We start from the raw sequence: 13,321 nt of genomic DNA on the forward strand, positions 1-13,321 counted from the left end.
TGGCCAGCCGAGATTTTCCGGGCGGTGGATGAGCTCTTATGTTTGGCCCGGCAGCTCGTCTGGGCAGACGCCATTGTGCGTAAGTCAGTCTGCTAGGATGCTTTCAACGCCATTGGCGCCCAGTCAGCTAGACGCTGCCCTGTAGGTGTTCCAGATAGTGGTCTCGTCTCGACGAAGGCTTCGTGAGACAACCCTTTTGTTGAACGGGTCCGAAGAGCGTGGGACGGTGGCACTGTGTCAGTTCTCAGGGAGTCAACCTCTTGACTCGGCTGTTGTTGCCGACGCAAAATGTCACAAAAGCACCACAGTCCGGAAGCGTGGGAAGACCTCGCAGTTCTCAGGGATTGAGCACCTGGCCTGCCTAGTTTGGAAAACTTCTGGCAACACTGTAGCAGAACGCTGCCTTGGACCAGTGCTGACGTTCGTGTTAGCGGCCATCTCCCCGGAGGAGTTCAACTTTCTCCTCCACCTTACTCTACCTCCTAGCCCTTCGACGTCTTCCAGACGTGGGCCGGGTGCGTCATTGTGTTGGTGCGCTCGTGAACCTCATTGGATATTCTCACCCACGTTATTCTTCTCACGAGTGTCAATTTCTGCACCCTTTCTGGTGGGTGGACCATTGAGACTTAGTCACCCGATTTGTGGCAAGAGTGGTCACCGCCTTCCTCGGACCTCCATGTAAAGGGACGACGGGCTATAATAGCTGAATCATGAGCTGAATCTTTATACATAGCAGAATCTTTGTACAGTTTCATTTTTAAACTATCATGTAAATAAACTTTCATTCTATCTCTATCAACACATCCCCTCACTGGCGAAGATCGGCTTTGCTGACAACAGCGGGAAGCCAGCTACCCTAAAGAAAACACGCCGTACCTAACATCGACCTTCGAGCCCTTTACAACTGGTGGCAGCGAAGGGATGCCATCATCAACCTCTTACCCTTAACAGCAATGTTAATACGGCTCACGTTGGACTCATATTTTTTTTAATACTGTACATCATCACTGTCGATGCAGAACTTTCGATAATATATCGGCTTATAATCACCGCCCGCCCCGCTCCGCCACTCGCGCAGTGCAGGTAATACCCCTGTCACACGGGCATCTGTGAACACCGTTTAGCTCCCTTGCCCTTACGACAAAGAAGATGGGGTTCGTTTACACGGCCACCCTTACGCAAACGAAGGTAAATGGAGCATTTCACAAAGGGCGTTCGACGATCTCCCTTTGCAGCGGAACGAGCTACTCTCGTCCACAGTATCTGAAGGTAAGAAAAAACTTTAGAGCACCAAATTGCCACAGTGAGTACAATAATACATTTTGGCAATATTAAACATTTTTTGTTGCAGTACTCATTCATAACGTGTTTGTTTACATATATATACGCTAGCCGGAGTGCAGCTATTCTCCACATTGATGCCCTCCAGACCGTGCCTCGCCAGTCGGGCCGGGCGCCGCCACTTGAAAATATTTCGTCCATGCATGCGGTTCTTATCGTCGCTGTGTTTAAGTTTGCCCGTGAGAGGAATGAGTGGCAGCGCTGCATTATCGTCACCTGCTTCGACGGCAGCAGGAATGGGTAATGGGACCCGATAGAATTCAAGGCCAACTTTGAAGTGCGCTGACGATAGCAGAAAACACAATATCTTTCATACATGGGCTACAAAAACAACTATTCGTTGAGAAACGCGCAGTGTAAACAAATGTAGCATTGGGCACAAGGTGGCCAGCGTCGCTGCATTAGCGAATGTGTTCACGTTTAAAATATTTTTAATTTTTTCTTTGCTTCAGACCTAATCAATATTGTGTTTTTGTAAAAACAGCATAACGAAGATCCACAAAAAGCATCTAGAGATGAAATTATGATACTTCTGCGAAAATCCAACAGCGCTGGCTGAGCCCCCTCGCGGAAACTATGACAACCTTGTCATTGCCGTGTGACACTCCCAGAACTCAATCTCCGTCGAACTTCCTAGGGGAGATTTACATTGACAGAATTTAACAGAACTCAGTGGTGGCCGTGTGACAGGGGTGTAAGAAATTAGTGTCCAAGCAAACGAACTGCTGAACGTACAGTAGTCGGTTTCATTGCAAAAAAAGAACAAAATATAGAAAATATGAAGTTTCCCAGTCACACTGCGGCACGGCCGCCAACCCAAACACCGGTCAAACGTAAAGCTAAACCTAAAAGCTCATGTAGCCTAGAGGCGACATGCAGCGACGCCTCTTATATGCTTCTTGCAAGTTTTGATTACAAAATTGAGCCGTGGCAAATCATCATTCATCTGTGCCACGTGATCGCCGACGTGTCATGAGTTACGAATAAAGCGCCTAGGTGCCTGTTTGAAATGGTTTGAATGTGCGTTGTTACTACGGTTTCGCAAATAACCAAGTGTTTCTCTCTACCTGCAGATATCGATGTGCGGATTTCGCGTGCAAGCAATGGCTGTTTTAAATGCAAATTGCAATGAGAACCTGCTTGTCTAAACAAATTAGTTGACCATGGACATAAACCGGGAATGGGCTGCATGCGTTCTGTTGCTCATGCAACCCATTTTGTGAACTCATGTGCACGTGCCAGAGCATCAAGAAGACATGTCGAATGCAGGGAAATCACTCCATGTTTACAGTTACTCGCTCACGGCAAACATGCAACCGTAGGTAACCGCACGCAGCAGCGTTGGCACGAAAACCGCAGCGACCGAAAGAACGCGCTACGCACAACAAAGAACCGGAGAGTCGACCCCGCTACGCTTGCCACCCGACTCGATCGTTTCGCTAGTTCACAGTGGCACCAGAACACACAGCCTAGCAAGTAGAAGCAGCACGTTCGATGCAAGGCACTCTTGTGGGATCAGGCATATTTCCAACAGTTTAGAGGAGATTATGATGGCAACATGGGAGCCTTCATCATCAGAATGGTGCAAAGTAAAGAAAAAAAAATGCCGCCATATCCACGAAGTGAATGATGATGAGTGGGCGAAGCTCTGGAGGAAAACCTGGTAAACCATGAATCTTCCGTACATTTTGCCTACTCGATTTTATTACAATGCTCCCCCTAGCGTACGTCGCCGCACTAAATCGAACGATTGCCTTCCACCAATGACACGTGCCATATGTGACATCATTCCTATTTTATAACATCTCGCATCTTTCATCATCAACTACAAGTACCGCCGTCTAGTTTATAACATCTTGCATCTTTTCATCATCAGCTACAAGTCCCGCCATCTAGTGAGCACTGAAAGAACTAAACGAGAGGTGGCTACATGCAGGAGACGGAGCCGCCATCTAGTGAACACTGCAAGAACTAAACGAGAAGAGGCGACATACAGGAGACGGTACCGCCATCTAGTGGACACTGCAAGAACTAAACGAGAGGTGGCTACATACAGGCTACAGAGGACGCACAGCCCACGCCCTAAGGAGCTTCGCCCCTAAAACACGCTTGGTTGCGTCGTATTGTAGTCAACTCGGACTTTTTTCCCCAATGAAGCAGAGGTTACCATCAAAATAGTAGCTTTTTAGGCTGTTTTGGAGCAGTTCAGAGAAATTTTAGGTATTTTTATATTTTAGGAGCAGCTTGGTAGAAGGTAATGCAAATGTATCAAAAATGCGCAACAGGCACCGGCAATGCAGTTTGCTTGTACACGTCGCGCCGCCTAGCAGCGTTGATTAGAACCCACGGGGCGGCCCTTTGAGCCATTTTGCCGTTGTTCGAACAGGCGGAACAACATAGCAGTGCGTCGTTTTTCAATGGATTTATCGCACCCTGTTGACAACTACGTTGTCAGATGTGAAAAAAAAGAACAAACGCAGATACTGCTGCATTAAGGATTGCCACAATAAAAAAGGGGATGTCAGCGTCATAATGTATCGCTTCCCATCAAGACCATGGGAAGCATCTCGGCGGCAGAAGTGGATCGTCGCTGTTCGGCGCGTCAAGTAAGTGTCCCCCTTGCGAATTTTCGTTAAATGACATCAGAGCGAAAACAATAACGGGAAGCATTCGTGAAACCTAACGTCGTAAGAGCTTGGACGCCTGGTGAATTTTCCCACACATTGATTTGTCAACGTGTCCTGCCGCTCCTTTGTACACCAAGACGATTACTAGACTGCTGTAACGTGCTCTTTAATGCCGAGGCTTTCTCACGCTTAGTACGACAGAAATAAGGCTGGAGTGCACCGCGTAACACATGAAGTATTTGCAAATTACCCCTTCTCTCATGCACATGCTTCGTTTTCCTGTTATTGTGAGCTGATCGTTTCATTACTCATTGCGTATTCGGATATTCGCGTCTCCCTCGCGAACACTTGGACACACTTTGTTTTCGCGTTATTGAGTGCCAGCTGACTGCTCTCAATTCAATCTTTCGGCACCGGTGACCTCTCATCTTGGAAGCCTAACGAGAATACAAGGATATGCTCGAGGTATTTCGACAACGGCGAAAAATCACCACAGAGAATCATCCTGGTTACTTTCCGACAATATTTCGTTCTGTATACAAGAGGCGGTCGAGAGCTCCTGCTCAACAATTTTCGAGGTTTTCGAGTGGCAAGTGACAGCTGATTGAGAAACGTATACGGTCGTATTTGTGCGTCATAAAAATTCAACGTCATAAACATGCTTGTTTTGCTGTGACAAGCACTCGGTGTTCACTTCTTTAACACTATACACATGGTCGTTGTCGTACAGTGCGCGTCATTTTCAAGCGTTGGTGGTCGAAAATGGGCATCGATGTTTTAAATCGCCTTAAAACCGCAATGCGAAACCACCGACATGCCTCAAACAGCACAATAAACTCATACCATGCAAAGTAGAAATTGCTCGTTGGCCACCTCGACGCTTCGCGGAATCAACGCCATGGCGTTGACGGCTGGGCTGATCACTGTGCCACGTAACCATTGTCGGTTGCCTATATGCGCAGCTGTCTCACACCTGCTGATTCAAAACTGCAATTCTCAATTTGGCCACTCTCAAAATACACTTTCTGGCTGCTAGATTTATTGAATTATCTCCTCTGCTTGATTGCCTCATCGCTCTTTTCTGGATTCCAGTGCACTACACAGGCAACACGGCCCTTCACACCCAAGCCCAAGCACTTGTCAACCAGGCTCACAGCGACCTGCCTTCACTTCGAGGTGCCAGAGATCAACTCCTCAGCTATCACAATGTCACACTCTTCTACCGAAATTCGCACCTAGCGTATCCTCCACCACAAAAATCTCTTTCCAGAAGTGACCAGGTTTTGTGGCACAGACTTCAAACAGCCAAAGTCACAACTCCTTTCCTTCTCTCCCTTTTTATGCATGGTGAAACCTCTCCTCATTGCAACTTGTGTCCTAGCACCAAGCCTACTTCAATCACGTATTTCTAAATTGCCTGAACAAACCCAAGCCCCCGTCTAAAGGGTCAAAACACCACGAGTGATCGGAGGCTGCTCTGCGCAGCTCATAACCAGGGTTACAGCTCTGGACAAGGAGCTGGGCCAGAGGGGTCTCTAAAACAGAATAGTGTCCAAGCACCTAGGGCCCGTAGTCATCCTGCTTCCACTTCCCCTCCCACACACCCCCTCAAATGATTCTTTCATGGATTGATAAAGTTGCTCACCTACCTACCTACCTACCTACCTACCTACAGTAACCTAAATCTCTTGAGCAGTAATTATAGATATATTATTGTCACCAAATAACTCAAAGGCCTGAATGGTAGAAACTGCATAAAAATGCTATATTTAAGAAAGCTTGTGCTACTCTACCAAGTGCAGTGTCCTTTACATCTGCAACTTACTATGCTTCGTAGACACTACAAAATCTTGTTTGAATACTTCAAATCAATGAGGCCACTGCCGATGTCATCTCGCCTTACCCCTTGGCCCCTCCCGCAAACCAAACACAGCCACAATGTGCCCAACACAGAAGCCTAGAATTGATTTTTTACTTTTTTTATCATAGGATTGCCAAGTCGTTACAGGACCATTAACTAAACAAAAGTAGACTTGTGCAAATAGTGAATTTTAGAGTCGAAGCGAATTCGAAACGAATAGTGATTTTGATCGAATACAGTAAACTCTCAGTAAACTGAACCTGAAGGGACAGGGAAAATATGTTCCATTTAACAGGAGTTCCGTTTACTGAGAGACCATAGGTGCAGAATACAAGCCCGAAACCAAGCATAGCCGAAGAAATAGTTCCGTTTAAGCAGTAGTTCCATTTAACAGATTTCTGTTTACTGAGAGTCTACTATAATTATGAATCGAATTGGAATGGTATGTATGACATATAAAAAAAAAGGGAATCTTTACCATGACCGTAATACCCTCCACAATATTTCTTATGAATTGAAATACAGTCGCCGACCGATTTTTCGGACCTGGCGGGGACCGAAAAAAAGTACGAAAAATCGAACAGTCCGAAAAATTCGTTTTCGCCAAAAATCTGAAGTTTATTGCATCAGGCAGGTTTAAAAAAGTCCTTGATGCTGCCTTGCCTCAAACTACGCTTGGAGGCAATTTGGTTTGCCCGTATTTGCGCCAAGGTGACATCGTCGCCGTAAACGCTCGACAAAATTGTCACCGCGTTGGCGATCTCCGCCGCCGACGGCTGCGGGCGGTCGTCGTTGTCGTCATCCGAGCCGCTCTCCGGCTCCGGGACAACCTGGCGAAGAATTTCGTCGTCAGTGGCCTCCGCGCACGCTTCTTAACACCACGTGGCTCCCGCGATGGCACAGATGGCGGAGCCATGGCACCGAGAACACAAAATTCGATGCCGCAGATAGCCGCTGCGAAGCACAACGTCTCGACGGTACGCGACACAACACGTGCAGAATGGCGACTGAAAAAAGCTGCAACGACAATAAAAGATTCCTTCTTTCGCCTCCTCCCCGTGCGATGTGATGACGATAGTGCTGACCGAAGACGAAAAAACGGCATTCATCACCGCGTCTTTTAAAAAGCAAACATGGCCTCCGAAACTTAAAATATGGCGTGCGCATTCTAATCTCGGAGGCAGGAAAGGCATCTGAAGACCAAGCTTAGCCAAGCCGACGGAAAATCCAACATGGCGGCGTTCACAATTGCTTGGGGCGTGGCACAAAACGAGCGATTTAGTCCGAAAAATCGAACTTTCAGGGGCAAATTAGCCCGAAAAATCGGTCGAAACAATGCATTAGCTCTATGGGATCCCTGACGGTGCATTTATGAAGTCCGGAATATCCAACAAGTCCGAATTTTTGGAGTCCGGAAAATCGGTCGGCGACTGTAGAGGCTCTATGCAAATGCCATTTTTTTTTCGTTCAAAGGAAGTTGAAGCAACCCTAAGTAGTAGTTTCGGTAGGATGTGAGTGATAACCTTTAAGATACTTCACATTTCAAAATTTATTATGCTTGGAGCATATAAGCCATCATAACAAGCTTAATGTAATGAAGAATTGATTTGAGGGTAACATGTTCCTTTAAAGGGGCCCTGCGACACTTTTTCAAGTAGCCACGGGGCCAGTAAACATGCTTGTTACCTCCCAAATTTGCTGCCACAAAGTTTCTAGAATCAGTCCAGTACGAGCGGAGTTCCGAAAACTTGTCGCACGCTGTCACATTCTCTCTTCTCGTCCTGACGAAATAGCTGGAAGCTAAACAGGGAGGAATGGCACGGCGAAAGAAAATACATCACACGCACCTCGTGACCTTGAGCACATCTTTTTTTTCTTCGAACACACGGCTTTTTAGTATGATCGCGCACGTACTCGTGGACAAGTGGCGGCCCCGGTAACGACGAGCGCACCATGCTCAAATGAGCCAATGGCTGTGACCAGAGCCGTATATTCGCTCTTGGCTGTGACAAGTGATTTTTGAGCTTGTAGTGTCATTTGCCAGGAAAGAAAGCAATTTTTAGCTTTGAAAATTTATTGTGAATTACAGGCCACGTGCTGCGCTACAATGTTTGCCTCGCATGTTCTCAGTAGCCTCGAATACCGATCAACAGCGTTTTTTGACCATGTTCAGTAAGTGTTGCAGGGCCCCTTTAAATTTAAAGGAAGGCTTTGTGGCAAAGCAAATTTCCCCTGGGTAAGTGCTATCATAGCTTAGCACCTCTACATTGCAGTGAAACCACCTTTACAGGCAATAACATGCAGATTATTGTACATTTATTCGTTCATTGCGAATACTTCGAAAATATTCGATAATCTAAATTCGAATTGAAGCGAATTTGTATACTCAACTATTAGTTCGAATATTCGAAGCTATTCATACAAGCTTAAACAAAAGGCTTTAGAATTAATCCTTGCTAGCAAAACTTCACATATAAAAGAAAGTAGAGCTACTTTTTTTTTTATGTTACTACCAATACACAACATCAAAAAAGCACTGGCTATTCCCAATTTCTAAAAAGTTTAAAACTAGTCATGGTCTGCTAAGATAAAAGACAAAATTATAGAAGTGCCCTCACTTTAGGGTTGAGATCGAGACACAACGGGGGACCAGACCAAATGATTGGCTTCTGCAGTGTGATTTCCCAGTCATCATCTGGAAAAAAAAGTATAATATTTTTACGATAGTCTTCTGGACAGAACACTACCAAGAGATGCTGCACTCAATAACATGAAACAGGTAACACTGACAAAGTTGCAATAGAGTAGCATAAGACACCACACCACTGGGTTTGCCTCCTTGTAGATCACAAATTTCCATGAACAGGTTAAAAGAGCAATCAAAACAAATCCTACACTAACCCCAACTCGAAGGATCTCCAAATGAAGGTTTGAATTTACTAAAATGTCCATACTCGGTATGCTTTTCAGTAAAACCACGAGTACGGACAGTGTTGGGATTGCTCTGTGATGCAAGTCTGCACTGAATATGTTTCCTAAATGCAGTCTCATGATGTGGGTGATCAGTTATGATTAGTACTACAGTAAACCTGCTTATAATGAACCTCCATATAACGAATTCCTCGATATAAGAAAGTTTTTCTATTTCTTACCGTTGCTCCATAGAAGCACATGTATTTGCGATCTCTATGTAACAAAGTAACAGTGGGAGACAACCTTGATTTAATGAATTTTCCCCACAGACAATCTAGAAATTTCACTCTGAATTTTGGCATTTTGATACGAGCATGCGTCTTTCATAGCTGCCCCGCCAACGAGAAAGCGTGAAGCGATGGCAGCGCACCAGGCGAGAGCGAGCGCTCGTTATTGCATGTGGGTGAGCGCGAAGCAGGCAGGCAGGCTTGTACTCCGCTAGCCGGCGTTGCCGCCGTTCTCACCACTCCAGTGGCATGCGCAAGTGTGCCCCCTCCACTCCAAATCAAATCAAGGAAAAAAAAAAAAACTACTTTGGTGCGTTGGCAGTGCCACGCTTTTAGTTAGCGTCACATATGTGGGGCCGCGCTGCATATGGGGGGTGCTCTACCGAATAGTTTTTTGCGGTGTCTGTGTCTATGTCGTTTGCTCTTCATTTTTGACCTCACGCGCGCGTGCAGTTTCACTGCGCGTGCATGGTGTGGCGCCCGACGATGTTCAGCTTTGCTTTTTTTTTTATTATTGCAATAGCCGTTTGACGGCGACGGCATTGCTGACCAAATAAGCTCACTGATATTTAGCCATGGTATTTCAGTTGCTCGAGGTCTTGTCACTGTCACTGCTGGACGCACAAACTTGCTGCTCACTAACTTCAGCACTGAGCGCCGACATCTCCCGAAGGGTACAGCCGTCGCTTACTTTGACACTACTGCAGAAATCCAAGGCAGTTTATCGGGCCTAGACGAAGCACCTCAAGAAGAATCACTACCTAATCTTGACGTTGGTACTACGTTGTCAAGGGACGAACGAACGAGACTTCTTGAGCTGCTAGCCGAATTCAAGGACTGCTTTTCATCGACATCACGGGTCGGTCGAACGCCGCTAACAAAACATCGAATAATTACCCACGACGCAGCAAGGCCTATACACCAGAATCCTTATCGTGTGGCTCCAAAGGAACGGGAAGTGATACAGCAACAAGTCGCTAAAATGCTTGAAGATGATGTGATTCAGCCATCACAGAGCCCGTGGGCATCGCCTGTAGTATTAGTTAAGAAAAAGGACGGTACCCTGCGTTTTTGCGTGGATTACAGGAAGCTGAATCAAGTGACTAAGAAAGATGTGTATCCGCTTCCACGTATTGATGACTCCCTCGATAGGCTTCGAAACGCTCGCTACTTTTCTTCAATGGACCTCAGAAGTGGATATTGGCAGATCGAGGTAGACCCAAGAGATCGTGAAAAAACCGCTTTTGTGACGCCGGATGGTTTATATGAATTTAAAGTTCTACCGTTCGGTCTGTGCTCAGCGCCCGCTACTTTTCAAAGGCTCATGGACACTGTACTTTCAGGGTTAAAATGGAAGACCTGTTTAGTTTATCTAGACGACGTCATAGTGTTTTCCCCGACATTTGACGAGCATCTCAAGAGGCTAGAACTTGTTTTACGAGCCATACGCTCCGCAGGCCTTACATTGAAACCAGAGAAATGCCACTTTTGTTTTGAAGAACTGCTGTTTCTTGGTCATGTCGTCAGCTGTACCGGCGTTCGACCTGATCCCGAAAAACTTGCGGCCGTGACACAGTTCCCAGTACCGTCCGATAAGAAAGCTGTCAGGCGCTTTCTGGGCCTATGCGCCTACTATCGCCGGTTCATCGCCGACTTCGCACGGATTGCGTCGCCGTTAACTCGCCTTACTAGAGACGACGCCACCTTTGAGTGGAATCACGAACAGCAAGCAGCGTTTAATGACCTCCGCCAACGTCTTCAAACACCTCCAGTGCTTGCTCACTTCGACGAACAAGCGCCAACAATGCTTCACACTGACGCAAGCAATGTAGGCCTCGGAGCTGTGCTTGTGCAGTGGCAAGAAGACACGGAACGAGTGATCGCCTACGCAAGCAGGACGCTAACACGCGCCGAGGCCAATTATTCAACAACTGAGAAAGAATGCCTCGCCGTGGTCTGGGCAGTTATGAAATTTCGCCCGTACTTGTATGGCCGCCCTTTCAAAGTTATAAGTGACCATCATTCCCTGTGTTGGTTGACTAATTTAAGAGATCCAACCGGCCGATTAGCACGGTGGAGTCTGAAGTTACAAGAGTTTGATATGACGGTCATACACAAGTCTGGGAAGCGCCATACGGACGCCGACTGCCTGTCTCGATCACCAGTACAGTCAGCTTCTCTTTCTGACGACGACGATATGGCCTTCCTTGGTGTTCTCGACGCGTCCACGATTGCTCAACAACAACGAAGTGACCCTGAATTGCTTGATTTGATTAATTACGTGGACGGACGTTCTTCGAGGGCACCGAAAGTCTTTGCAAGGACATTATCGTCGTTTTGCTTACGCAATGGCGTCCTCTACAAGAGAAACTTTTCGTCCATCGGAGCTCCCTATTTGCTCGTTATTCCTGCACCCCTTCGAACTGAAGTGCTCCAAGCATGTCACAATGAGCCGACGTCTGGCCATTTAGGCTACACTCGCACATTGGCAAGAGTACAGCAGGGATACTACTGGCCACGACTCACAGCAGCCGTCAAGCACCACGTTCACACTTGCATCGATTGCCAGCGACGCAAGTCACCTCCAAAGAGACCCGCCGGTCAGCTGCAACCAGTTCAGGTTCCATGTACACCGTTTGAACAGGTAGGAATGGATATTTTAGGACCCCTTCCTACTTCTATTGCAGGGAATCGCTGGGTTATAGTCGCAACAGACTACCTAACCAGGTATGCCGAAACAAAAGCTATCCAAAAGAGCACCGCCGTGGAAGTGGCGAGATTTTTCATAGAAAATATTGTGCTACGCCACGGTGCTCCGACTATCGTGATCACGGACCGCGGAACAGCATTTACGGCAGCTATTTTAGACCACGTCCTCATGCTTAGTGGAACAACTCACCGTAAGACCACTGCGTACCACCCGCAAACAAATGGACTTACGGAGCGCCTCAACAAGACGATTGAAGACATGCTGTCGATGTACGTGGATGTCCAACATAAGAATTGGGACGAGATTTTACCCTATATCACGTTCGCATACAATACGGCTAAACAAGAGACGACTCGCATGACTCCATTCAGCTTGGTTCACGGACGGGAGGTACGGACTATGCTGGATGCGATGTTGCCACATCAATGGGACGCTACCGACACAGGCGCTGACGTGTTCACTGAACGCGCGGAAGAAGCTAGACAGCTCGCCCGCTTACGGATCCACCAGCGACAAGACTACGACGCAGGCCGCTACAATGCTCGCCATAGAATTGTAACGTACAAAATCGGTGACAGAGTGTGGGTTTGGACACCCGTACGAAAACGTGGACTGTCCGAGAAGCTGCTAAGGCGATATTTCGGGCCATACCGAGTATCGCGCCAGCTAAGTGACGTCACCTACGAGGTTGTCTCCGACAGTCCCCAATGCCCGAGGCGTCGCCAGCACCAGCCTGAACTTGTTCATGTAGTGCGTATGAAGCCGTATGTGAGTGACTGACTGCACGTTCAAAAAAATACTGTGCGTCTGAATCAGCATCGGGGCGATGCTCTTATAAGGAGGGGCAAGTGACACGTGTTTATATGAAAAAGAACGGTGATAGGAATGTTTCATAGATTCCAGCTAGTGGGTCAGGTGGTTGTTCGGGACGACAACGAAGCAGGCATCTTGCTGTACAGCTGATCCTGAATACGCTTTTTTCGCTGCCGTAAGCTGCTGTCATCTTTTGTTCGCGTTGCACTGCGACACTATGGAGAGTCTTGGCTGTTTTTTGCAGTTTCCATCAGCACTGTCATTCGCTGTAAATGTATACATATCCATATATATGAAAATTCAAAAAAGAAAAGACACCCGTGCTTGGTGCCCAGCTCGTCACGATGCGCCGACCGCGCGTATCTCCTACGCTTACCTTGCCCTATGTATGGGGGGGGGGGTAGCTGCATAAGCGCGCTCTTATTCTTGGGTGGGGAGAATCGTGCGCCTTCGACTTTGACTGGAACAATTGCGTTTAGTTGCCGGGTGCACAAATATCAGTTCGCTCACTGTACAGGGTGGCGTTTGCAAAAAGAGAGCGATTTTCAAACACAGCAAAGCAACAAGTGGGGCACTTGTTAGTTCACACTTATATCTGTACCTGTGATTACGTTTCTCGCATCGTTTTTGTTTAAACAGTGCATTAAGTGTCGAGCGGTAAATGTTGTTAGTTCGCTCTCGTCCTGTGTATGTTGTTTTCGTGCATCATTTGTACATGAGTAGCACACTGCACGTTTCGATCTGCTGCAGCGTACATTCCAAGTTGTTG

The 13,321-nt window shown here is 47.0% G+C and overlaps 1 protein-coding gene across 2 annotated transcripts in view; it reads right to left on the minus strand.

The window, feature by feature from the left end:
• Nucleotides 1-13,321, minus strand: part of LOC119176594 (uncharacterized) — a 184,220-nt gene that overhangs the window by 37,056 nt on the left and 133,843 nt on the right. For both annotated transcript variants that reach the window (XM_037427952.2, XM_037427950.2), the window contains exon 10: nucleotides 8,448-8,524. In XM_037427952.2, coding sequence (XP_037283849.1) covers nucleotides 8,448-8,524 — 77 coding nt within the window. The remainder of the gene's footprint in view (nucleotides 1-8,447; nucleotides 8,525-13,321) is intronic.

The sequence above is a fragment of the Rhipicephalus microplus genome, chromosome X (assembly GCF_043290135.1).
Source record: "Rhipicephalus microplus isolate Deutch F79 chromosome X, USDA_Rmic, whole genome shotgun sequence".
NCBI lineage: Eukaryota > Metazoa > Arthropoda > Arachnida > Ixodida > Ixodidae > Rhipicephalus > Rhipicephalus microplus.